This window comes from Lipomyces doorenjongii (genome assembly GCF_038497915.1).
Source record: "Lipomyces doorenjongii strain NRRL Y-27504 unplaced genomic scaffold V1508scaffold_55, whole genome shotgun sequence".
Taxonomy (NCBI): domain Eukaryota; kingdom Fungi; phylum Ascomycota; class Lipomycetes; order Lipomycetales; family Lipomycetaceae; genus Lipomyces; species Lipomyces doorenjongii.
Genome location: NW_027118122.1, coordinates 1 through 25497, shown reverse-complemented (window position 1 = coordinate 25497; position 25497 = coordinate 1). Strand labels below are relative to the sequence as shown.

The 25497-nt window shown below is 48.9% G+C and overlaps 13 protein-coding genes across 13 annotated transcripts; 4 read left to right on the top strand and 9 right to left on the bottom strand.

Annotated features, from left to right (window-relative positions):
• Positions 1–9: 9 nt before the first annotated feature.
• V1508DRAFT_374818 (peptidase family M1-domain-containing protein) lies at positions 10–3143 on the bottom strand. Its single transcript, XM_066937563.1, has 7 exons — positions 2879–3143; positions 2580–2823; positions 2345–2528; positions 2126–2290; positions 2001–2079; positions 1741–1953; positions 10–1692 (listed from the first exon to the last, which is right to left on the bottom strand). The coding sequence occupies exons 1-7, from the start codon at positions 3084–3086 to the stop codon at positions 113–115; spliced, it is 2673 nt and encodes an 890-aa protein (XP_066793938.1). The 5' UTR covers positions 3087–3143; the 3' UTR covers positions 10–112.
• A 130-nt stretch (positions 3144–3273) lies between these two features.
• V1508DRAFT_423072 (uncharacterized protein) lies at positions 3274–4231 on the top strand. The gene has a single exon (XM_066941124.1). The coding sequence runs from the start codon at positions 3316–3318 to the stop codon at positions 4090–4092; it is 777 nt and encodes a 258-aa protein (XP_066793937.1). The 5' UTR covers positions 3274–3315; the 3' UTR covers positions 4093–4231.
• Positions 4232–4801: 570 nt separating this feature from the next.
• V1508DRAFT_423071 (Six-hairpin glycosidase-like protein) lies at positions 4802–7021 on the top strand. The gene is made up of 2 exons (XM_066941123.1): positions 4802–5625; positions 5677–7021. Exons 1-2 carry the CDS (start codon positions 5050–5052, stop codon positions 6736–6738), a joined length of 1638 nt encoding a protein of 545 aa, XP_066793936.1. The 5' UTR covers positions 4802–5049; the 3' UTR covers positions 6739–7021.
• Positions 6821–8321, bottom strand: V1508DRAFT_423070 (uncharacterized protein). Its single transcript, XM_066941122.1, has one exon. The coding sequence runs from the start codon at positions 8123–8125 to the stop codon at positions 6887–6889; it is 1239 nt and encodes a 412-aa protein (XP_066793935.1). The 5' UTR covers positions 8126–8321; the 3' UTR covers positions 6821–6886.
• On the top strand, positions 8102–9641 carry V1508DRAFT_423069 (uncharacterized protein). Its single transcript, XM_066941121.1, has one exon. The coding sequence runs from the start codon at positions 8210–8212 to the stop codon at positions 9572–9574; it is 1365 nt and encodes a 454-aa protein (XP_066793934.1). The 5' UTR covers positions 8102–8209; the 3' UTR covers positions 9575–9641.
• Positions 9642–10112: 471 nt separating this feature from the next.
• Positions 10113–10835, bottom strand: V1508DRAFT_358942 (histone H2A; the record flags this gene model as incomplete). The annotated part of the gene is made up of 3 exons (XM_066937084.1): positions 10113–10342; positions 10393–10462; positions 10743–10835. 3 exons carry the CDS (start codon positions 10833–10835, stop codon positions 10113–10115), a joined length of 393 nt encoding a protein of 130 aa, XP_066793933.1.
• A 339-nt stretch (positions 10836–11174) lies between these two features.
• V1508DRAFT_423064 (chaperonin Cpn60/TCP-1 family) lies at positions 11175–13295 on the bottom strand. The gene is made up of 2 exons (XM_066941120.1): positions 12946–13295; positions 11175–12890 (listed from the first exon to the last, which is right to left on the bottom strand). The coding sequence occupies exons 1-2, from the start codon at positions 13225–13227 to the stop codon at positions 11406–11408; spliced, it is 1767 nt and encodes a 588-aa protein (XP_066793932.1). The 5' UTR covers positions 13228–13295; the 3' UTR covers positions 11175–11405.
• Positions 13296–13543: 248 nt separating this feature from the next.
• V1508DRAFT_423063 (ubiquitin fusion degradation protein UFD1-domain-containing protein) lies at positions 13544–14918 on the bottom strand. Its single transcript, XM_066941119.1, has 2 exons — positions 14828–14918; positions 13544–14780 (listed from the first exon to the last, which is right to left on the bottom strand). Exons 1-2 carry the CDS (start codon positions 14828–14830, stop codon positions 13737–13739), a joined length of 1047 nt encoding a protein of 348 aa, XP_066793931.1. The 5' UTR covers positions 14831–14918; the 3' UTR covers positions 13544–13736.
• Positions 14919–16281: 1363 nt separating this feature from the next.
• Positions 16282–18421, bottom strand: V1508DRAFT_358882 (uncharacterized protein; the record flags this gene model as incomplete). The annotated part of the gene is made up of 6 exons (XM_066937082.1): positions 16282–16422; positions 16479–16527; positions 16585–16809; positions 17771–17858; positions 17908–18085; positions 18140–18421. 6 exons carry the CDS (start codon positions 18419–18421, stop codon positions 16282–16284), a joined length of 963 nt encoding a protein of 320 aa, XP_066793930.1.
• A 108-nt stretch (positions 18422–18529) lies between these two features.
• Positions 18530–19404, top strand: V1508DRAFT_423051 (uncharacterized protein). Its single transcript, XM_066941118.1, has 2 exons — positions 18530–18727; positions 18781–19404. The coding sequence occupies exons 1-2, from the start codon at positions 18605–18607 to the stop codon at positions 19273–19275; spliced, it is 618 nt and encodes a 205-aa protein (XP_066793929.1). The 5' UTR covers positions 18530–18604; the 3' UTR covers positions 19276–19404.
• V1508DRAFT_441221 (RNA12 protein-domain-containing protein) lies at positions 19131–22439 on the bottom strand. Its single transcript, XM_066942282.1, has 5 exons — positions 21787–22439; positions 20742–21741; positions 19986–20692; positions 19806–19936; positions 19131–19759 (listed from the first exon to the last, which is right to left on the bottom strand). The coding sequence occupies exons 1-5, from the start codon at positions 21980–21982 to the stop codon at positions 19346–19348; spliced, it is 2448 nt and encodes an 815-aa protein (XP_066793928.1). The 5' UTR covers positions 21983–22439; the 3' UTR covers positions 19131–19345.
• Positions 22440–22592: 153 nt separating this feature from the next.
• Positions 22593–23975, bottom strand: V1508DRAFT_423047 (Phosphoadenosine phosphosulfate reductase family-domain-containing protein). Its single transcript, XM_066941117.1, has one exon. The coding sequence runs from the start codon at positions 23745–23747 to the stop codon at positions 22905–22907; it is 843 nt and encodes a 280-aa protein (XP_066793927.1). The 5' UTR covers positions 23748–23975; the 3' UTR covers positions 22593–22904.
• A 223-nt stretch (positions 23976–24198) lies between these two features.
• On the bottom strand, positions 24199–25497 carry V1508DRAFT_423045 (Adenylylsulfate kinase-domain-containing protein). Its single transcript, XM_066941116.1, has 4 exons — positions 25411–25497; positions 25042–25361; positions 24921–24985; positions 24199–24868 (listed from the first exon to the last, which is right to left on the bottom strand). The coding sequence occupies exons 2-4, from the start codon at positions 25152–25154 to the stop codon at positions 24441–24443; spliced, it is 606 nt and encodes a 201-aa protein (XP_066793926.1). The 5' UTR covers positions 25155–25361; positions 25411–25497; the 3' UTR covers positions 24199–24440.

The window sequence follows — 25497 nt, the reverse complement described above, 5'->3', positions numbered from 1 at the left end:
TCTCAGTTATATGAGCATGTAATTCAACCATAAATTATCCGTAAATATTTACTTTGCATTCCATTATTACAATGCTTCCACTTCACCCTTCAAACATGACATCACAAATAATTCAATAGCCCCTCTCTTTCAACCACTGGCTGACAGCCTCAGCATCACGCTCCACCCACCTGGCAAAGCTGCCGACAACGTCCAAAGCCTGTCCCAGACTGCGCTCATACCCATGCGTATCCTTGTCCGCGAAGAAGGCTTTGATGTCGTCGTATGCCTCCTGCGAGGAAAATTGACTAATCGAAAGTCTGACGAACCGGTCGAGAATGACCATGTTCCCGGACATAAGAGCGTAGATCTCCGTCCAGTTGGATTTAATGTACCTCCACAGCTCCCATCGCGCAGTCCCATTGGCCCCGAGAGCATAGGCAGGAACATGCAGGTCTTGGACAGCCACTTGGCCAGACAGAATGAGCGAAAGCGTACGCTTGATAAGCTCGGGACGCTTGGACTTGCTGAGCGCCGCTAGAGCGATCTCCTTGCCGTCAACAGACGTGGGCTGGAGGACTTCCTTCAGAACGGCCTCGTACGCTACGGCGGCTTCTTCGTCCGAGCCCTCCTCCTGGGCTAACACGATCGAGAACACAGCGCGACGAAGGTTGGGATGAATTGCAGTCTTGTCGCCCGCAATATACTTCGCAAATTGCGCTCGCGCTTCGGCAATAACTTCTTCGTCGCCTGCAGTTCCCGCGCTGCCGATTAGCAGCGATCGCAACTGAACCGTCAAGTAATCCTCGCCATCCTTGAATTCCCACCCAAGTTTCTTGACCGTAGGAGAGACTAACGAACGCGTGAACGCGGCAAGCCCAGACTTGACTTCCTCTGGCTGCTCAAACATGGCTGAGCGGAGGCTACTCAACCGCGCAACAATCTCCGACCAGACGACGTACGACTCCTCGCCCTTGAGACCGTCAAGCAATCCAAGCAATCCCGTTGTCGATCCTAATCCCGCAAGCGCCATGGCGGACGCATCGGCAATCAGTCCGACCTTATCCGTAATCGAGAGCATGTCTTTGGCAAGACCTAGCTTGGCGAGTCGCTCAGGCGGATAATTCACACGGTACACACCGGTTTGATTCCGATTAAGCTTGTAAAAATCATCGGGTCCAAGGCCCGCAAGAATCGTCTCTCGAGACGAGAATGACGAGACACCAGAGTACGCGCTAGCTGAGCCGCCGTCGGTGTAAATGCCAAGCGGGATCCACCACGACGTTTGATTCTCTTCAATCGTGGCGTCGCCCGACGAGAGGAATCTGTCTTGACGCAACGTCACGCCCGCAGGGCTCTCGATAACAGAAACAACAGGGAATCCGATCTTCGTGATCCAGTCATTCATAATCGAGTTGACGTCCACGCCACTTTCCTGACCTACAGCGTTCCAGAGGTCTTGAGTAGTCGCGTTGCCGTAAGCGTGCTGACGGAGATAATTCGACACGCCCTTCAAGAACGTCTTTACACCGATGTGGGAGCTGATCATTCGGATCGAGCTCGCTCCTTTGAGGTACGAGATTGCGTCGAAGATCTGGTCGATGTCGAGCGCGGACTTGACCGGAACCTCGATCGCGTGCGACTGGCGGAGCGAATCCAAATTAAGCGCACCCTGCAGGGATTCCGAAACAAAGACAGCAAACACGTCCCAGTCTTAAAACGTCAGTATTGTTTCCTAAATATATAGCAAGGAGCACATACCGGGATACAAGTAGTCGATGGCAAGCCAGCCAACCCAGGTCGCGAAACCCTCATTAAGCCACAGTTCGCTCCACCACTCCATTGTGACGAGATTGCCGAACCACTGATGGGCCAGTTCGTGGGCGACGACATACGCGACACGGTTCTTGTACTTTGAATCACTGGTCTCGGGATCAAACAGAAGCGCGGTGGTGCGATACGTAATCAGGCCCCCTACGACGATTAGCCTAGTCACTACGACTTCGAAAGCTATAACGTACAATTCTCCATAGCGCCGTGGGAGAACTCGTGGACGGCCAAGAGATCCACCTTGGGAAGGACGTAATCGATGTCAAAAATCTACATCGTCAGGAACTTCCAAGATTGCGTATCGAACCCGGCTCACCTCTGAGAAGTAATCAACGATCTTGTACGCATTCTCCAGGGCAAATTCGCCTTGCTTGACAATGCCTTTGGTAGTGTACACTCTCACAGGTACTTTCTTGCCGTTGTAAAGACGGTCGGTAAAAGCTTCGACGTATTCGAAATCGCCGCAAGCCCAGGCGAGTAACTAGCAAACTTGTTAGCAATATGTTATAACTCTTGGCTAGATCTCTCTGCGTACGTAGGTGCTCATGATAGGAGTTGTAGCAAAGGTGACAGTCTTGAGCTTCGTGCCTGCGACGCCTTTCTTCTTGCCGTCTTCTGGAGGCTTGCTCGAGATCTCAGGCATGTTGCTGAGCGCAGTCCATTCCTCCGGCACCGTGATTGAGAAATCAAATGTCGCCTTCAACGCCGGCTCATCAAAACTTTACGATTAGCTAAAACTGCCCCACACTCATTGCGCTCAATTGACTCACCAAGGAAACGCGCGTCGGGCATCAGTTGCCTCAAACTGAGTTGAATACATATACGCCTCTTGGCCGCTCGTATCGGTATACTTTGACCTATAGAAACCCGCCATCTTGTTATTCAGCATGCCGGCGAACGCAATCGTGAGCGACACACGGGTCGCTTCGACGGGTAATGGTTCAGAGAGCTCGAGCGCGGCGACCTCGGCCTTTTCATCGACGGCGATCTCTGTCACTTTGATCTCGGCGGAGGCTGGATTGTCAGCATCTTGCCTAATTGCAACAAACAATATTACATATCGGCATACTCTTGGAGAGCTCCAACGAAATGGCGGCCTCGGAAATGGTGAGCTCGCGAGCATTGAGGTGGATTTGGGAAATAGGGGCTGGGCCCACGACATCGAGGTCGATCTTGACCGATCCTTTGTAGGTGAATTCTGTGAAATTGAGGTCGTAAATCGCGAGTGTATAGTGACGCGGACTGACAGTCGACGGCAGGATCTCGCGGTCGGCCATTGCAGATATCGTTGCTAATTTAGATGATGATAAGGACAGATATTGCGGTATTAAGTGATTAGGATCACGAGATGATGACAGCCTTACGAATTGTGCGGTAGTAAACCCTAACATGCGGCGCAATTCTCTGTGGATATTGACCCAAAACTGCGCGCCTTCTGTTTGCAATAGTAAATAATAATAATTTCATCAGCAGCTTAGATAGGCGTCAACAACTATCGGAATCGGGATGCTCTCAGTGCCATCGGTATATCCCAAAGGCTCACACGACATCTGGTACACGCCGAGCTGCAAACCACACGTCATCCGCCGGTCAACCAAGCCGAAATCGCAATTTCTACCTGGCTCGACCGCACAAGATGACGAAGAGGAGTCAGGTCCATCAAATAGTAGGCCAGGAGTGCATCCAGTTCCGCTGACAGCGCTGGAATCAGCAGAGGCAGAGCTTGTGCAGGACATGGAATCAATACGGACGTTTGGGTTTACGTTCTTGCGGCCGCCGGGTTTTACAAAAACTGAGCAGGCATTGCTTGAGGAGCAGACGTTGTCGGATTCGGAGTCTGATGATAATGGGCTGATCGAGAATCCCAATGGAGAGTTAGTTATGATAGATGGTGAAGAGGAGCAGGAGCAGGAGCAGGAGGAGATCGGCGAGGAAGACGAAGAGGAATTGGAGGAGGAGGACAATGAAGACGAAGAGGAACTGGACGAGGATGAAGTGGCTGAGGAAGCTCTCGATGGGTGGCCTCGACGGCAGCGACGGCGACGGTACAGAGTGAATACAGACACGGAGGAGGTTGATCTTGATGCGGACATTCCGGAGGGCGAGGATTTGGGCATGGACTATGACGAGGAGGATTATGAAGAAGGCGATGAGGGACAAGATGGATATGACGAAGAGAGCCGGGAGATGGAGACGCCTGGTAGAGAGAGGACGGCAGGATTTGCGATTCCATCGGACGATGACTACGAGATGGGAATGGAATTTGACGAAGATGAAGATTAGTGTGTGTTGCAGTGCATTGTATTGTATTGTATGTGTCATATGGCTTTGTATTATTGGCGCTTGGCGTATGTATTTAGCAAAAATGCATCCAGATGTGATGTTTGACATATTCGGAGAAGAATGCATTGTGGGTTCATGACATAGTGTTTTTCTCTGCGACATCAGACACTTGTAATTGTACACTTCGCTCTGTACAGTTTGACCGATTACAGAGATCACATCGCAAGCTTAGTCAGGCGACGAGTCCCCGGATACTGGGTTTGGGCACGAGCTGGTCTGCGACTAACAGCCGCCGAACACACGCACGTCGTCGTCGTGTTATTGTGGGCGATGAATTCAAGTCACGGACCATACTGAGATCCGGCTTTACCTTCACCACAATAAATGAGCACGTGGTGGCAGCCGTGCACAAGCTTGGGCCGCTCTTCGATTTCGGCCAGTGCCGTAGGCGGGTCAGATTCTTCATTTGGCATATTGGCAGATATCGATACATAGTCGAAGTATCATAGACTCAGTAGTTTCAGCGTTAGCAATAATTGATGTAATCAATAACATTGTTATTACTGTTACAATATCCATTACTTTGATGGCCTCCTAGGTTCTGTCCACTCAGAACAGCAAAATGTGCTGACCCGGCTCGAACTTCCTGACCCAGGCACGGAGGTTTCTTCAAAGGTCCGATCCATCGCGACTTCGCTAGGCCGTTTGTGAGGGCCCGAATATGTAGTTGTCTTCTTCTCCATAATTCCGCTCTTCACATCTACTTCTTGTGAGGACGCTATTCTGTGATTTTTTGGCAGCCTTGTTTTTGATGGTTGGTATTTTTGGTCGCTAGCTATCTCTCACCACCAGTTTTGTGAGAATATCCCACTTCGCGTGAATTCACATCTGTATCGTCCGCACTGGATCCGCCTCGGCCGCTCCTCGACTTCGCTACGACTCTACTTACTCGTATCAATGCGCCTGCTCAGCACGCTTCTGCCCGCGACCTGCGCCCTCGCGCTCGTCGTCGATCCGACTGCCGGTCACTCAATAGACTCAGTTGCACTTTCGAGCATCCGCCGCCCGTCAGTCTTCGCTCGAGTGAGCTCCTTCTCCTGGCTCCGCAAGCAGTCGCCGATTCTAATCTCCCTCCCCGACGCCGCCCAAGATTCTGACTTCGCATCCTGGCTGTCCCTCCAATCTGTCCGGTCGTTCGAAGGTATCCTTGCCAATATTGGCCAAGATGGAGCAAACGTCGCTGGCCAAAACGTCAATCCTGGTGTCGTAGTTGCCAGCCCGTCGCGCGATCATCCGAATTACTTTTATCACTGGGTGCGTGACGGTGCGATTACCATGCGTGCACTAGTCGATGAGTACGAAAATTCCGGAAATGCGTCCGTCAAGGAGCTTATCGACGCCTATGTCGATAACGTTAGAAGTACACAGTGGACTTCTAATCCCAGTGGACAATTTGGTAGAGGCGGTCTTGGTGAGCCAAAATTTGAAGTCGACGGAAAACCGTTTGTCGGCACATGGGGAAGACCACAAAGGGTAAGTATACATATACTAAAGTACAGTTCGAGTGTAATAACCCATTCGTAGGACGGTCCGGCATTGCGAGCAATAACACTGATCTCATATGCGCGCACACTACAGCGCCGTGGCGCCCCGATGGACTCTCTCCGGTATCTATACGAGCTCATCAAGCCTGATCTCGAATACGCGTCCAAGTTCTGGGCCTCGCCTGGCTTCGATCTCTGGGAAGAGCAACAGGGTCTGCACTTTTTCACAGCAATGGTGCAGTTCAAAGCGCTGCTTCTCGGCCAGGAAATTGCCTCGGATTTCAGCGACGAAGGCGCCGCGCGGTGGTACCATATCCAGGCTAATGGACTGAAGCAATTTTTGCTGTCTTTCTGGGACGAAGAGCGGGGTTATCTCATCGAAACACTCGCGAGCCCACGATCAGGCCTTGATGCTGCTCTGCTGTTAGGTGCGATACACGGCGGATCGGAAACGGTCTTTCCGATACACAGTGACATGATTATCACGACGCTGCAGGCACTCGTGACTGACATGCGAGCGCGGTATCCGATCAACGAGCAGGACTCTTACGATTCGAACAGATTCCCTACCGCTGTTGGCATAGGTCGGTACCCAGAGGACGTCTACTCTGGCGGCGACCTCGGCAACTCCGAGCTCGGCAACCCGTGGTTCCTGTGCACTGCGACCGTGGCGCATACTCTCTACGGCTTAGTAGAGCACCTTGCGTTATCGAATTCTGCATTGATAATTAGCAACCTAACGGCGGATTTCTATCTCCCCTTTATCAGCCCGACTCCCGGAATGGAACCCCATTACTGCGATTTCTCTGCAACTGCAATCTGGTCCCGGTCTGCGGCAATCCTACGATTCATGCCTGGGTCCAGAGAAACGGAGCAAGTCATATCAAACATCTTCCACTACGCCGACGGATTCCTCAAAATTGTGAAGAAACACGCTGACGCGGAGGGAAATATGAGCGAGCAGTTTGATCGGCAGACGGGGTTCATGCGGGGTGCTAGACAGCTTACATGGTCGTCTGAGAGTGTTCTGGGCGCCATAAAGATGCGGGAGCGCGCTGTCGAGGCCATCGAGAAGCGGCGGGCGTATTTTCAACGGTTTTGATTTGATAATTGTTATTGGTGTTTTGGGTTCAATTTTTTGGGCGGGTTGACAATACCGGACAAATTGTTTGGCGAGGTTCTGTATTTGGTTTACAGGCTTGGGATTCATCAAGTAACACAGTCAGTCATTATTGATTGATATTATCACACTAAGTCCTCTCCTTCCACTCTTCTCCCGTGTCACGGGCGTATAACCTCGCGATTTGCTCCCTCGGTATGTCGTAGATATCTGGCACGCTCCTACTCATGAGCTTGTCCGCCGCATCCGTAATCGTCTCGACGCTCTCTTTCCGTCTCCGTTCCTTCTCCCTCTCTTCATCGGTTTCGACCTCTTGTTTTTTTCGTTTGTTGTTCCCCCACTTTTTCTTCTTTCCCGGACCTAACCTCTGCAACGCCTCCATCGGCGTCTCGGTAACATCCAATTCACAAAGTAGCGCGTCCATCAACGCACTAGCCGGTCGTTCCTCCTCGTCCCTCCTCCTCTGCGCGTCCGCAATCCGTTCCCGATTCCTCCGCACCTCATCCGCTTTCGCCGCCGCACGAATCTCCCGTCGAGAAACACCGTCCAGCCATCCGTCGTGCATTTCCTCCGTTTTAGAATCCGCGTCAGGGCGCCGTATAAATGTACCATTGGCATCAAATTGCCCGTCCTCTAGGTCCGCGCGCATGTTAAACGCTTCGAGCTGTGGTACGTGGAGTCGTGATCCTTTTAGTCCTATCTCGGGATCAATATCCTCCGTCACATCCTCATCCTCATCCTCGTCGTCCACATCCACCAATTTCCCCTTCTCTTTCCGTTGTTGAGTTGCAGCAAAATTCTCCACTTCTCGATTAACAATCTCCGTATCAACATTCTCGCCAACACTTAGATCCTGTCCTTCAATCTCATTCAACTCCATAAACCGGACCTTCTTCGACCGTTTAGACACACCGTCTAAATCGTCTTCGTCTGAGCTCTCCCCATCGCCGTCGGCGTCATTACCATTGACATTGGGCGGGCCATTGGCCTCGGCGAACATATCCTCATCGTCATCCTTATTGCCAGCACCATTAGCATTACCGCCAGATCGTGCTTTTCGCGCGGTCGTGAAAAATTCGTCTTCAGACGAATCTGATCTGTAGCCTTGCACCTCGCGTAATCTATTCCGCCGACTTGGTTTTGGCTGCGCGCCCGGGATGTCTTGCTCGAGCAGCTCTGATTCGTCCAGCCGCGAGTCTGGGTCCGGTGACGAATTGGGCGACGTTCGTCTGCGCGCGCGCTTATATGTTGCTGAAGTCGAGGCTCGTTTCGACATTTGTGCGTGTGTATGATGAGGTGGCGATGTAGTGGTTGCAAGATTTATGGCGGTTGGTCGTCTCATGTGGAAACTTCGCCGATGCGACGTCATCCCAAAACTTTCCAAACGCCGCCCTCGCGTCCACAACTCGATCAATAGAGTCCAGATATCGACGCGACAGCACAGCGGAGCACAATGACAGACACAATCGACTCACAAAAACAACTGCTAATATCTCTCCTCAGATCCTCTTCAACTGTCGAACAAGCACTCGAAACTTACGACTCCCGCATCAAAAACAAACCCCTCCCACTCCATCCGACTCAACCTCCCAGGACAGCGAGAAATGACGGAACAGGAGCCAAACAAGGGAAGCAATTTTCGGCCATTCGAGTCCAGGATCCACGATCGAGTAGATACAGTCCCAAACACGCATTTACAAAGCCCAGTGGACGGATAAGGAAATTTGATGGCAGGGAACGTAGGAGGTTTGAACGCGAGTTTAGAAAGTACGAGAAGATTGTCGAGAAGAAGCGCAAGTTGAGGGAGCGCAGGAAGCGGAATGAACGGCGGAGGAGGAGTACAAAGACTACAGAGGGAGATGCGAGTGACTTCGAGGTTAGCGTCATGCAAGAAGTCGAAAATGCTGCTGAGCAGGCGGATCCCACAGCTGACAAGGGTACATTGGACAGTGCAGACAACACGACTGCAGAACCTGCGACGCCGAAATCGAAGTCGAAACCGCAATCGACCAAAGCAGCCTCGAAGGCCAAATCCAAGACTGATGACAGAGATACAAGAACAGTCGAAGAAAAAATAAAATCAACAAATCGCAACGCCTCAGCACTTCGTAAACGCCGATCCAAACGCGCAAAGAAATTCCTCGAATCCACAGCGCTCCGACAACACCTAATCTCTCTAGCGCAATCCGACACGCTCGGCTCCGATTCTGATAACGACGACGTACTCGTCGACGAAACGGGTGACGGTGTCGTGATTCATCGTCCGAAACCACTTTCTTCCGCTGAAAAGAAACGGAAGAAGCTATTCGATTTACAGCCCGAAGCAGCCAACTTCAGGATTTATGTGGAATTGTACAAATTATGGCAATCCTACGCCGCCGAATTGCTCGGTCTTACACCAACTTCGACGCAGCCGACAACGCATGGACAATTACAAACCCTCGCGTCAAAGCTCTCGAGCGCGGATTTCCATGGCGCGTATATCGTCGTCGACAGAAGTAAATGCGTGTCGAGAGTTAGCTTAGAGGGTATCATCCTGCGCGACACCCGGTCCGCCTTTGTCATCGTCACGAAGTCAAACGCGTTGCGTATCCTTCCGAAAGAACATACGGTCTTCCGCATCGGTGTGCGCAAACCGGGACAGCAAGAGCGGTTTGAAGAAGAATCAGACCAGATGCTACGCGACAGAGAACTCGAAGAAGTCGGCGATCCGAAATTCGAGCTGTTTAGTTTTCTCCTGTATGGTTCCCAGTTGATGTATCGACCGGCAGATCGGAGTGGACGCAAGTTTAAAAGCAAGCCAACCGGGGATTTGTAATTGTATATAGCTGTAATTGATCGATCTGCTTGTATATATTGCATGTGCTTAATTAAGAAAATATCGGGTAAGGGCATACTTGTAGTATTATTCGCTTAGCCTTTCGGTCCTCCCAAAAAAGTATTATGCGGGAGCAATATCGAAATATGAGCAAAAGACCTTCCTCCCCCTTCACCTGGCTTCAAAGAATTCTCGAGCTCACATGCGACCAACCTCTTCTAAAGTAGCCGCGTGGACAGTTCTGAGCTTCAAAAGATAATGTGGAAACGGTAACCAAGGTAATTATTCACTGGCAAGTCGGGGCTCTCCTGAACTTGGCGCAAGTTGCTCTTAATAAGGCATCATATTCACTAAATCCCGTTCACAAAGCTGCATACGCTCGCAATATAAATAAAATACATACTAACACAATCACAATTCCTTTATTATCATTCATCGAAGGTTATATTCCAACACAAGTCAAAAATACAAGAGTAATACTAATACACGTAAAAATACATCTACCCACTAAGTCATACATCACGCGAGCAGCAAATATCTACTTCTTTTTCTTCTCAACCTTCAACAAAGCTTTGTTGATATGCGGCAACACACCACCAAATGCGATCGTTGCTTTAATCAATGTGTCAAGCTCCTCATCGCCGCGGATAGCGAGTTGCAAGTGGCGCGGTGTAATACGTTTGACCTTTAAGTCCTTGGCCGCGTTGCCGGCTAATTCGAGGACTTCAGCGGTTAGGTATTCTAGCACTGCTGTAACGTAGACCGCGGCTATGATTGTTAATAAATTTGTACGAACATGACGTATAGAAAGAACGTACCTTTAGCGCCCACGCGCATTTTGTTCTGAGTATTCGTTTTGAGGAAACGCTTGACTCTGCCGCAGGGGAACTATGCGATGTTAGCATGCAACATAACATCCCGGCGGTAGTGGCGTGTATGATTCTATAATATCTTCACAACTTCAAGTCATAATGTACCGCCAATATGTGTCGTTGTAATAGATGAATAGACCAACGTACGACGCGTCAGATTCCATCGACCACAACAAATACACAACACACAATTGTCCATAATCTCACCAACAGCCCATTCAGTTATTATAAATCCAAGAAAATAGCACCACCACCATCAAAGCCACTGCCGAGCTCTTTAAAGTGGAGATACTCACCTGCAATCCAGCACGAGCGGAATGCGAAATCTGCGAGCGTCCTTCCTTAGCTCCCCCCTTTCCACCATGAGACTTTCCTTTTCCACCAGACATTTTTTCTGTTGCTCTTGATTATTGCTGTGTCGAATACGTAATAAGTCGGAGCCGAAGTGTTGTGCTGTGTTGCGGAGTTCAGTCGACAGGTTTTCAGCTGGGGTTGTGATGTTTTGGTTGCGGCGTGGGAAGAGCGGGAACGGCGGCGGCGGCTGGAAGATGAAGGTGCGCGTTTGCATCTGCGTGGGTGTGGCGTGGCTGAACCAGATGTCAAGTGGCTGGGCATGCCAACGTAATGCGTCATCGCGGGTCCCGCGTTGCTGTGGAAACATCCTCGCACAACATAGCATTTACAGCTATGTGTGTTCTGCAACGCTGCCAGCAACATCAACATATTCAACTCAAAGCTGCAAAATAGATATAACATGGCCGCCTGTATCTATCGCACTATACTATTTGCACTCAATTGTAATTCAATCCTATTTTGAACTTATACATTAAAAAAGTTACATATACAAAACCGTGAAAAAATATGTACTAGATACAAAATGGAGAGTGAGATGGTACTTATATAATTAGCTTTTACGTCCGATGCCGTCATCATTCATTTTCTAGATGCCTTCTAACATCTTAGAAACCCATGCCGCCCATTCCGCCCATTCCGCCCATGCCGGGAGGAGCACCGCCAGCTGGTTTCTCTTCTGGAACTTCTACAATTGTACACTCGGTGGTACCGAGTAACGATGCAACGCCGGACGCGTCAATCAAGGCGGTTCGGACAACCTTAAACGGGTCAATGATACCCGACGCCACCATATCTGTGAACTCGCCCTTCGCAGCGTCAAAGCCCTTGTTAAAATCATCGCCAAACTCGTCAATGAGCTTGCCTACAACGACAGAACCCTCACCACCTGCGTTCTCGACGATCGTTCGGGCAGGCTTAGTTATAGCAGACTTGACGATCGCCACACCGAGAGACTGGTCGAAGTTGGCAGTCGTAATGTCAGTAAGTGCACGGGAAGCCTTAAGGAGACCGGTACCACCACCGGGAAGAATTCCTTCCTCAACTGCAGCGCGGGTAGCGTTAAGAGCGTCGACGAAGCGGTCTTTCTTCTCGCCGACCTCGACTTCCGAGGAGCCGCCGACCTTGATAACGGCAACTCCGCCGGATAGCTTAGCGAGACGCTCCTGTAGCTTCTCCTTTTCATACTCAGATGTGGATGAGTCATCCATAGTGCCACGAATCTGCTCGCATCGCTGCATGATGTTATCCTTGTCACCTTCGCCGTTGAGAATGATAGTGTCCTCCTTCGTGACCGTAATCGAACCTGACGAGCCAAGAAGATCGGGGTTGACGTTCTCAAGCTTGATGTCGAGCTCATCAGTAAAGACAGTACCACCGGTCAGGATTGCGATATCGCCAAGGATGCTCTTGCGGTTGTCGCCGAATCCGGGAGCCTTTACAGCCGCGACCTGGACTTGGCCACGAAGTTTGTTGAGGATGCAAGCCGCAAGGGCTTCGCCGTCGATGTCCTCAGCGATGATTAAAAGTGGACGACGGAGCTTGTTAGAGATCTCGAGAGACGGGATAATGTCCTGGAGAGCGGAAATCTTCTTTTCAGATAGTAGGATCAGAGGCCGCTCGAACTCGACCTTGCCGGTCTTGACGTCAGTAATGAAGTAAGGAGAGATGAAGCCACGGTCGAATCGCATGCCCTCAGTGATTTCGAGCTCGTCTTCGATGGTCTTGCCCTCTTTTACGGTGATAACACCCTCCTTGCCGACCTTCTCCATGGCATTGGCGATCAGTTTGCCGATGTGAGTGTCGCCGTTAGCGGAGATGGTAGCGACCTGGGCGATCTCCTCGGATGTCGTGATCTCGCGCTTGTTCTTCTGGAGAAACTCGACCACCTTGTCAACGGCGGCCTGAGTGCCACGGCGGAGATCCATGGGGTTGCAGCCGGCCGCGACGTTCTTGACGGACTCGGTGAAAATTGCACGGGCAAGGACCGTGGCAGTCGTGGTTCCGTCGCCGGCAACCTCATTAGTCTTGGATGCGACATCCTGAAGCAACTTCGCGCCAAGGTTCTCGAACTTGTCCTTTAACACAACACTCTGTCGATGTGAGTCAGCATCTGCAATTTCTATACTGCAATTTGCATCAACTTACCTTAGCAACAGTGACACCGTCCTTGGTGATCTTGGGCGAGCCAAAGCTCTGCTCGATGAGAACATTGCGGCCCTTGGGGCCGAGAGTGACTGCGACGGCGCGGGCAAGAACTTCAACACCATTTAGAAGCGCAGCGCGGCCTTCGACGCCGAACTTGAGCTCTTTGTGGGAGAAGTACCGGCCCACAGACGGCAGTGACGCAGTAGCAGGTGACACGCGCTTGACGGCGCCCAGCAGCGAGCCACTGGATGACGACGATGATCTGGCAACGAGACGGTTCATTGTCAAAGTATAGATTGCTATGGAGGCAGCAGAAGAGTAAGTAAGCAGCTGTGAGCTGTCGGCTGGCCTTGGTGGAGCGTCACCCCCTAAAAAATTGTTCGAATGCTAAAGTCGCGCAGGGTAACCACTCATCGATCCTGCGCATCTATTGCATGAATAGTCACACTTGTGCAGACACTAGAAGTTTCGAGAGACTCTCCGCTCAGTGTGAACCAACTGCGCGAGTATTGCGCCATAACTGGTACTGTGCTTTGAGTCTACCCCGGATTCTGACGTCGGAATATTTCGGCTGCACAAAAAACTTGTTTACGTTCTTCTCACATTTATACAAATGTACACAGTCAATCATCTATGCAAGCAACAAGCTGGCCCATAACCCCGGGTTAGACGTCCATGCCAATTGATTTGCCCACTACTAGCATAGACATTCAAAACAACCATATAATTTATTTATTTATTTATTTACAGTGCACACAAAAGAAGCCCGTACAAAAAAGGTCTAAAACCGCTCAACTCGTTTCTTTCAAGGGCACAACGGGATATCCAAAGAACAGCTGTCCAAACGGCAACCGCAACGGAGCAGGAATGGCTCGCACGTCGCTCTTACTCTTTGACACCGCAAACTCGCTACCCTTCGACAGAGTATCCGATAATGACGGCACAGCGATCTGTCCCGCCGGTGTGCTCGTCCGACTGGAGACAGGCCGTCCAGAGAGTCGGTGTCCCGTAGCCGCAACGGGACTCGGTAGCGACGTCGTCGACCCCGATGCGCTCGCGAGCTGTCTGTAGTTGATTAACGATGCCATGCTGTGTCCGTCAGGCGTCGGCACCAGCGAACCCGACCCCATCGACTGCGGCGTCGACGTTCCTCGTGCGGATGGCTCGACGTAGCCCACCGGAGGCGCAAAGTCAACCTCCAAATCTGTCTCGACAACCGAAATACCCGTCTTGCTCGATGGTTTGATCCCTAGCACTCGGATTCGATAAACCTTGTTGTTATACTTAATCTCAAACACATCGTCCGCGGTCAATGTTGTGAAATTTCTCAGCGCGTTTTCCAGAACGGCTTTGGGATCTGAAATATCCAGAAAATCTGGCGACTGGGGTTCAATCTTGACGAAAGATCCCTGCGGTAAATTCGTAGACGTGATCACAACTAACGAACCGGGCTGTAACGCCAACCGTTCCATCATCCATTGAGGCAAATACACCCTTCCTTCCTCCGCAATGAACTCCAATACGCCCGCATGCGTTTTAAGTTCCAGCTCCTCATTCGTAAGCTCGAACAGCATCGGATACGATATATTTAGCCGCGTGAGCTTATTTAACGCGCTAGGCGGCAAAATGATCTTGCCACCGTAGTTTAGATTTTCACGCTCAACACCGGGCATCATTACTACGGGATAACATCGGAAGTATTCAGAGAATTTCTGGTGAGGGTTGTATAAGCCGTAACCTGCACGACCGCCGCTCATCGCACGCCAGATATCGGTCGGATTCATTCCTTCGCCATGGCCGATGGGCGTGTCCTCGTCGTCGTAGTAGCCGCCGAACTGAGATATCAGTCATTGCGCAGAAACAATATCGCGACTGAACTTACCATCAAATCAGATAGCTTATGTTTGCAAATAATAGTTATATGTTAATGTATGATTCGATTTTGGGAGGACCTGACGCTCGATGATGTGTCGATGCTGACGAGGTTCGCGACATTCATGCGGCGCTTGATCATGTAGGTGAGCACAATTCTAGGGACCGAGCCGCTAAAGCCCTTTTGGAAACAATTCTTCGTACTGATCTGCGAACTCTTTGAAACTGATCCCGTCCAGCTCTCCATATTAGCTGAAAGGTCGCATGTAACATACACAATAATAATATATAATACATGATATTTTGGGTTCTGCCAGCCTTCGCTGTAATTATTAGACCTATGTGATTGAACCACGAACGTTTAACGCTAATCACAAAACGGAGCTAGTGGTTAAGTCCCCACAATTCTTAACTATCGCTGCAATTGACGATCCGCGGGAAAATCCCACAACATTACGCCGCCGTCCATCTATGCGGCTAACGTATATGTATACCATTGGTCATATGTGACGTCGCATTAGTTATACATTAGTCAATTCTCGTATGATGTAGTGCTACGGAAAGCGAATTCGCAGGGGTCTCTGAGCAAAGATCTAAATCGTCCCTGCAACTTCTCTTTTTGAGCCGGATCATGTTAATCATGTCGATCTACGTCGCCATAACTTACGGACAGTTATACCTCCTCTTCAAGACCTTGACAGTCATAATTGAAGAACAATATAGGTTTCCACCAACGTCGTGGGATTACCATATCTCGGACTCGGATGTCTTGTCTCGGTATTGATTATCATCAGATATTCTGACTGAATTCTCCTCAAAATGGCAGCAAAATCCGGCGGGAAAAATCCTAAATGTAGACTTCCGCTCTAATTAATTTTGTCCGGGCTGGATATTATTGGATTATTGACCTACGAATGGACAGTGCGCTACGCAGTCCACTGGATCGTCCCGTTGATCAGGACATTTCTCAGCATCGGTAACCTAGCCACGTTCTCGCCAACAGTATCGTATCTAGTCGACGCGTATACTACATACGCCGCATCAGCACTCTCAGCTTCGGTAATGGTCCGAAGTCTAGGAGGCGCCGTACTCCCGCTAGCGGGTCCCAATTAGGCTACGGGTGGGAAATACTTTGTTGGCGTTCATCATACTCCTTTGCCTTTTCTGATGTTTTATTAGGGAGAGCCGATGCGAAAACGCTTCAATCCAAAAGTTAAATTGAATTGTTTTGTTTCGCGCTTTGCATTAAATTGTGGCAGAAATCATCTAGACTGTTGCCTACGCATTCCTTGTATAATAAATAATGGAATCACACGACACGCAACCATATTTATTGGCAACAGTCATAAGTTTAAATAAATATATCCTTACAAAACTAGAATGTTACAATACCTTTACATTGTACCACTAAAATAAAATCCTATCCGACCCCTGAGCATCCACTATAAATGGTACAAAAGGATATTAAAATCCGGGACCTCGGGAAACTTTGTCCAACACGCTCTCGTACGCGACCTCGCTGAAGTCGGTCCCCTGGATCTCCGAGGCAATGCCGTTGAGCGAGCGACGGATCGCGTCTTTTGAGGACGCGTACATCATCTTGCTCTGTTCCAAAATTAGTCGGCAGTACTTGCAGCAGACTCATGATAGTGAAGACTTACTCGAACGGGTGCGGTATCAGGCGACCATGTAAAGAAGCAGATCTTAGAGCTTCACATCCAAATCAGTCTCCATTCAACATCAGTTGCACAAAGTCAGACTACTTACCGCTTGCCCTCATTTCCGGGCAACTCATACTCAAAATCGTAAACCGCATATCGACAGTCATTCTCCGGCAACTTGGAGAGAAACTCATCGTATGAGGGGTCCGACGACTTATCGGCAACCACAATCTCCGTCTTGCTGTTGTTCAATGCGAAAATGATGAATTTTATCGTCTTGCCGAGTTTGAGCTCGTGGAACGCAGTTTGGCACTCGTTGTTGACAGCGACACTATTGAAGCTAGATTAGCTTGTGCACCTTTTGTCGGAGATTATGAATTTGGGATATTTGAAGTCTGGAGTCATATTAAATCGTAATTTATATAACATACCCTGAACGAGACTACGAAACAGTTAGCAAAATGAGGACAGATCCGACAAAAATCGCAAACTCGGATTGATATCAACAAAAGACACCCTCGAAACAGCTTAAACCTTCGCTCATCAATTCCATCCGATACTCATGAATCCAGTAAATCCATATGAACGACAGCATTAGAATCCGCTATATCGATCACAGCACATCATACAGTAGGTAGGCGCACGTCCCGTGACGAGCGCTTCTATCACCTGGACTTCCGAGAGTCACAAACACACGATCGCAATTCCAGTCCATAAATAAATATAAACCTAACTCACCATTGTATCTGATTATAATAATGCAAGATAGAAAGATGGATGAAGATATGCGAAGTCTGCGATGAAACTAAACGTGATTTCCGTTGACGTTTTTAAAAGGGCGCCAGACGAGGAGCATGACGACAGCAGTCTCATGTCCTGTTGCGGCGGTGCAGATAGCGTACGGTGTAAACGTCTTGTCGCGTGGTAATTGATGCTGTATACGCGGCGCAGTGTGGCAGTTACGGCGCATTTGCGGGAGTATGCCAAGATTGATAGGCGCTGGTCGACGTAAGACCAGCCTCTGAGACCACAATATATATATGGATGGCTGCTATTTGGTATGATTTTATGATGACTTGTCAATTTATTCATGCCGTCAATTCCGAGGTTTGACGTTTAACATTACGTTTGCAATTATACTACCGGAAGCGCCAAGGATATTCTACTAGTCTTAATTATTATAATCTATCCATCTAACTATATCGTACCACACCAGTGAATACTACTATTCCCGTTTCAACCCCCCCGTCACTAACTGCCTTAACTTCCTATAATAGAACACAGACGCGTACTTCCATCCAACAAAACCCAGAATCACCAACAAACCCTGCATCATGACGGAATCGCCTAGGACTACCAATAACGTACATTTCGACAAAACTGCATGGTCAGCATTCTACCATATCAAGAGATCAAATGTATGACATACTCAATTCAAACGTAACTGGTCTCGGTGAGTCCATGAGTTCTTTGATGTGCGTGTAATAGTAGGCCGAGTACTTAATATACGCATACATCACCTTCCCATCGCTCTCCGCAACATAAAGTTCGTCATTCGGATCCAATTTCGACGCCTTGACGACTCCGACATTCAAGTCCAGCGGATTCTAAGTCGTTAGCTTGGTTCGTATTCAACTATTCCTAATGAAGGGTGGACATACAGTCGCGGGCCAACAGACTCGAAACTCATAAAACGACCCCTTCTTCAAGTCAGTCAAAAGATACCACTCCTCCGTCGCATACTTGGACTCAATTGGTGCGAATTTTGGCTGTACTGTTTTTATTATCGATGGGTCTGAAAGTGCAAGTGGTGTCACCGACGATGGGAGGGATGCCTGGTCTGTGGACGTGCTGAATGGTGCAAAGAAGCGGACTTGTTCGATGTTGGCGTAGACGTGCGATATGAACAGTAGCAGTCCGACTGGTATTAGGTGGATGTACATTTTTTGCGCTGATAATACGTGGAATTACAAGTCTGCTTTACTCCTCATGTGTCCGATGATATTCAAAACACGTGCCAGTCATGCTACAGACGCGCTTTACCCCTGAACCACACTGACCGGCCTCTCTCTACATTAAATCATCATTGCGGCACATAAGATCTTACACCGGACCATCAGATAACAATGACAACAGTAGACGAAGATATCTTTTGTAAAGCATTCCTGCAGTTACTATCTAGTCAGCCTCTACATTACCCCGATGACTATACTGTGGATCCAAAGCTCCTTGGCGCACGACCCGGCTTGGTATTCACTCCACTGCTCTTCCGCAGAAACGAAACTAACGAGATGAAATATAGGTGCTACTCCCACATATGCGGTTGCCAAAGGCAAAGAAACCAAAGTCAGAAACGACATCGACGCCGGCTGCCTCGTTAACAATAAAGTCTCTCCGCCCGCCACACTTCTCGGTTTCGGTCGATGCTGCATATAACGACATTGTCCTTTCCATCAAGACTAAAGTCGCCGAGGATACGCGATTACCAATCTCTGCCTTGAAATTACTGGCTAAGGGGAAAGTGTTGCCGGATACGCGAACTGTGGGCGAGATTGTGGATGGTCAAGGAAAGGCAACTATTATGGTTATGGTTGCCGCTGGTGCCACGCCTGCGCCTGCGGCAGTCGCCGAGGAGAGTAAGACCGAGGAGATGGAAATTGATAATGACGTTGCCGATGATGACGTTACCGATGCTGTGTGGACCATGATCGAGGCAGCTGTTGTCGGCAACTTAGGAGAGGTCAAGGGCCAGAAAGTCATGGACCGGATAAAGAGGGGTTACGAATTGGCCAAGTAATCTTTCTTTGTATAACAGAATCATCTAATATAGCTTGAGCTTGAGAGTGGTGTAATATACAAATAACCTACTAATATTCCGTCGCCAAAACCTTCTTTTGTTTATCAATCAATTTATCGTATTCCGAAATCTTAGCTTGCTTAACTCTAATATCCTCGGCCAAGTACTTCATCCGTTCCGAAACATCAACAGACTTGGATGCTACGATCTTGGACAACTTCGCTAACTCCTCTTCATTCTTGGAAATCGACGCAAAGAGAAGAACAGATATAGCTGTCAAGGTTGATATCTCTAGTGTCGCAGCTAAGCCTTTGTCATTCAATAATCTCTGGCACGCAGCTCTGTATATCGGACGACCGGCTTTAATTTTGTATGGCCGTCCATCCTTCTCCAGAACTGTGATCAACTCCGCGTGCTCTAGCGCGGCGATAACATCCTTTGCATTCTTGAACAGCGGATTGAGGAGTAGCTCGTTATACCGTATCTGCTGTAGTTAGCTTCCATCTGCAGGTGCTCAAGAATTGGCTTACATCTTCGTCCTTGGCTAGTGACTTTACGATAGTCCATGCCTGCTCGGAAGTCCAGGATTTATCATTACCCGATCGCAAAAAACGCTTGATAATCTCTGAAGCACTCTGCCGAATCATATCGTCGGCAGCGTCTGTCAATCAGTTAGAATATTCACGTCGCAATATACGGAAAGATCATACGTCTATTGCTCTCGCCCATCGTTATGCGACGCACAAGAGTCAGCAAATCGGTCATTCGCCCGCCAAGCGGCTTGAGCGCTTCGTCAAGATCCTTGAGCGTCGATTCAGGAACATCGTCTTCACTCTCGCCCGTCACAGCTAAAATCTGACTCAACACAAACTTCCTCGCCAATTCAGGTGTCGCGTCCCCGACTGTAATTGTGTTGAATACCTGCGTGGATATAGCTTCTTGGAGTACCTTCGCATACCCAACATCATCAGTTACAAATACAACGTGCGCAACCTTTGACATAACCAGGACCGAAGCCCATTCCGCCAATGCACGATATATAGACTCGCGCTTATCCGCACGATGAAGGTAATGCTCAATCACAATCACCGGTCTCGCAGTGGGATTAGTCTCATAGCAGTCCTCATCAAGGGCAGCGCTTCCAATGGAGGATTTCATAGTCTTCTTGTGGTTTTCGATCGCAATCTCCTTAATTGCTGTCGCGGCGTTTTCGAGCATGTTTTTGAATTGAGAGTCGACTGATTCGGAGAAGCCCGCCTTTTGGCCGATGACACCTTGCACGATCAGATCTACAAAGGCTGATATGTTGTTCATCCAAGGGAAGACGGGAAAGTACCCGATCTGGGTGGAGACTTCCTTGATAAACGCCGCATCGGACCGTGTCTCCGTAATCTTCTGGCAGTCGATAAATAAAGTACTATCACTATTAGCTTCACTCAATCGTTGCGTAACAAGAATGGACATACTATGGATGCTCTTTGACAGCATGATCTCGAACCAGCTCAACCTTACCACTGCCCCTCGGTCCCTGCACAACAATAAACGTCTCAGGAGTCTCATTCAACAGTGTCTTCAACTGCTCAATAATGCCCCTACGATCCGAAAACCCGATCTGCAAATCTGACTCCTCTTTTTTCGACATCTTGAACCGTCCAAAACTTCCAGTAGCGAGAATAACGTCGATAGTCGACATGGTTGTCGTGCGGATCCATTTTACGACCGGATTGTTTGACAACGAAAATCGTTTTGTAATTTTCTGCTTAATGAACCATGTCCGGATCGGATCGAAGATGATAACGGTCACACCGGCGAGGAGCGCCGCAAGTGCCGGGATGACGATACGCGGATGATTAAAAAGCCAGTCGCGAAAGATGTGCTTCTGAATAGTGGGCTCATAATGAATATGCAACTTCGTGCCATTCTTGGCGATAATACCATGCAAACATGTTCTTGCTATCGCAGCTCCCCGAACAGAAACAAACTGGATTGTCGCGTATCTCGGCAAGTCCTTTGATGCGGGTGAAAGCGGACTAATATCCCGAATAAGCCCATACCGTCTAAAATAATAATACAGTGTCTCCTGATCTACATCGGGTCCTTCAAACTCCACGCGGAGCCGACTGGAAGGAAACCGATGGAGATCTTCAATCCACGGCACACCCTTGATTCTAAACGACTTAATCGGGCGAAAAGGGTTAAACCATGGTCTGACTGGATGTTCCTGCAGATACGCTTGTATTTGGGCTTCAATCTCGTCGTCCGTAATTTGGCCCTGTCTCTTGCGAAACTTGACGATCACGCCGCCGTCTTTGGAGCGGGGTATGATTTGTTCGATTTCAATTGGGAGGTCCGGCGGTATTGCTTTGTCTTTGATAAACTGTAGCGTCGACGTGGTATTCTGCCGGAGGATGAAGCGGGTTACAAGGTGTTGAATATCCCACAGGTTATACTTCAATGGAGATAGATCTACTCCCCTCAGCTCTGAATCACAGAGACTTTAAGAAAACTTACTGTCGAAATACAACAATCCTTCATCACTTGAGGCATCTATAAGCCCGGTGCTCTCAACAATATTCGCGTACGGAATAACAACGTGTCTTCGGCAAGGAACCTGATGCATTATATCGGGCACGCGCCGTCTTGGTGTGCGGAAGCGGGTGATCGTGGCTGGCACCGCGCTAAACGATCGTCTATAGACCGCATACATTCTGATACTTGTCTCTAACAATCAAAAAGACAGTTAGTCGCATAGAGTTGGCGGACGGATGGTCTGCCGATCGGAATGCAAAGTCAAGGCTGGTAGCAATTAGAGGAGCCGCACGATTGTCAGCGCCAATCTATTACACTCCACTTCGAAAGTTGGTTACGTCATCGATATCACAGCTTGATCTTCAAGTCAGGCTCGGGTGTTTAACATTCATTAGTTAGCAATTTTTGGATACTTAATATAATTAATAGCGCAGCAATGAGAACTACACCCACCCAATTAGTGGAGCAACACGGGTTTAATCTAACGAAACAAGCAGGCAAATTCGACTCCACGAGCAGAAGTATTATTTAGATTGAGCAACCAACCAGTTGACTTGGATCCGTTTCGTCTGTTGCGCACAATATAATATGGGCTAGCTAAGGCCGAGCGAGAGAACCAGATCGGAAGAGTTGTGACAAATAAACATCGAGATATAACCACCCAGAATGAAGAAATGGTCGCAATTCGTCGACAACACAAAAGTGTGAACGAGGTTATTTACCAGCTCGCACTTACGCAACGAAGACCATTGTTAGACTTCAATCCAGATAGCTAACGAAACTAAAAGTTTAAGAAATTTTAATTATGCTATATTTGGGAAGACAATAAACAAAAATATACAGTCCTTCCGAGTCAATGCTATGTCTTCATTTCTCCATCTATGCGATACCAAAATATTGTCAATTTTTATATCCACGCAATACCAAACATTACAGTATCCTTCCTGAGACATTCATAATTTTAAAGATATTAGAAACAATGCAAAATCTATCTCAGTTTAATAACATGCCCAAAACCCCAGACCTTAGCCACCAACACAAATTATACAAAGAAATTTAAACAAAAATGCCCAAAGAAAGAAACACCAACACCAACTGACTTAAGCTGTCGCCTCCTGCTGAGCCACCTTCTTGGCAGCCAAGAACTTTGCGAATTTCGAGGTCTCGTGAATCCCGCACTCGGTCTTTGCCTTTCCTTTCCATCTGCCCGCACGCTCGTCCTCGCCTTCGCCGACGGGAGCAGTCGAGTGCCAGTCGCCGACTGATCGGTAGCCCCGGTCGAGGAGCACGTTGTAAGGGACGTCGTTGGCCTTCATGTAGTCGTGCACATCCTTGAATGACCAGTTGGCAAGCGGGTTAATCTTGATCAAACCAGTGTACTCCTCGACTTCGACGATATCAAGGTCGCCGCGCTTGCCGCCCTGGGATTTCCTCCGGCCAGTAAGAGTGGCGCGGACGCCGAGTTCCTCGTATGCTCGCTGGATAGGCTCAACCTTGACAAGGAAGTCGTAACTGGCCTCGTCGGTCTCCCATAAACGCTCGCCGTATAATCTGTTGAAATCTTCGACAGTATCACAGTTTTCAGGCTTGTAGACGTGCAAGGCGGCGGAAGGATAGCGCTTTTTCAGGCGGTCGACGAGGTTGAGAGTTTCGCTGAAGTGGTGGAGCGTGTCGACGAAAATGAGCTCCATCGGATGTGCGACGGCGTACTGTGGCTGCAGCTTGGAGATCATGTCAATCGTCACCAGTCCGGTGAGGCCGAACGCAGTGGACTGATACAGACGCGGGAAGGTAAGGACGGCCCATTGCAGGATTTGCTGTGGCTCTAGGTTCTGGAGCTGAGAGTTGATGAACTTGAGGTGGGACGGTGTCAGTGTGATTTTGGTGTCCTGCTGTGCGTTCTGCGCGACTGCCGCTGGCTGTTGGACTGCGACCGGTGCCATTGTTTGAATTATGTGTTGAGTGGTATAAGAGCTTGAATTGAAAGGTTACAATAGTGGTGATAGCCGTGATAGATATGGAGGAGAGAGCGGCCAGCAATAAGGAGGTTAAGCTGCAGTTTCCGCTTACGCCAATTACAAAGCAGCTCTCATTCCTAGTGCCGCCTCGAAGCTTCGCCTGAGCTGCGCTTCCGGATCTCATCCTTCAATCAAAATTTTCTGGCGATAACAGCCAGCAGTGTCTGACAAGCATGACAAAGACGTTCTCGAGGCGTGTTCTGCACCAAAATCACGCCATTCGGACTAGGCCAGACATAGCAACTGACATACCATATAGAGCACCGCACTAACTATATTTGTAGTAGCATGATAGAGACAGACGCTCGGATAATTGCGCCATCGCCTGCGGCTCACGCTAAACTAAGTCAGGCTTAAAATGTAGCAACTCCTGAACTCTGTTTCGCCTGGTTGAGCTAGTTACGGTCTTCGAAAATGCATTTTCGAGGATTATAGCCCTCAATGAGGGTCTTGTGTCCTCGTGTTTCTTCCAAATCTTAATTAAGATCTACTCATGAATAGATATTATTGTCACTAGAGAGATCATGAGTACAGTGGCCATATATCTGCAAATGCAATATTCCAAACCAAGTCTCCGTTGTCTATCATACACCTCTCCCACTATATATGATCAATCTATCACAATGGCTTAATATATCCCTTCGCTGCCAAATAATCCACAATAATTTGCACCGCCTCCTCCACAGAAGTTCTATCTGAATGCAAGTGAATCTCCGGCTTAAGAGGCTCCTCATACGGCGCTGAAATGCCTGTAAACTCCGGAATCAGTCCCGCGCGGGCTTTCTTGTACAGCCCCTTGGGGTCCCTCTGCTCAGCGACCTCGACAGGGACATCGACGTAGACTTCAATAAAAGGGATGCTATCCTTGTCATGCAGGGCACGGGCTTGGTCGCGGTCGGCACGGTAGGGCGAAATGAACGAGGTGATTGAGATTGTCGTGCTGTCGGCGAAGAGTTTGCTGACTTCTGCTATGCGGCGAATGTTTTCATTCCGGTCTTTTTCAGAGAAACCGAGATCCTTGTTCAGCCCGAATCGAATGTTATCGCCTGTCAAAATTGTTAGAAGGGCGGCCCAGTCATGCGAAATAATGGGACTAACCGTCAAGTCTGTATGCAGCGAGACCGTTGTGGAGCAGATGCTGCTCCAGAGCAGTAGCAATTGTACTGATTTCGTTAGCCCAATTACTTTTAAGCTAGAGTACCACGAGCATATAACACACCTCTTGCCGGACGCAGACAGACCTGTCAACCAGATAGTTAGTCCGCCCTGTCCTCTAAACTTTGACCGCTCGTCATGAGTGAGACCCGCGTGCCAAGTGATATTAGTAGCCATTGAGCACTTTTGCTGCAATTTTTAGAGCGGAGACACGCAAAGAGTAAGAGGAGGCAAGCGTAAAGGCGAACAGGAGACGTCGGGAAGACGATAAGAGGGTCGAGCCCAAGAGAGGTGTTACACAAAATTTTTGGTGTATAGCGTTAAAGAGGGTCGAGCCCAAGAGAGGTGTTACACAAAATTTTTGTATGCGAACACTAACTTCACCTGCGAAGGTTAGGGTTATCCAATTTAGCCGTCAGGAATGCACACTTACTTGATTTAGACGGCCACCAAACCGCGGCTTTTGAACTTGCGAACAAAATGCCGAGATGTGGTGGTCCCGCCCTGCATGCCACCTGGC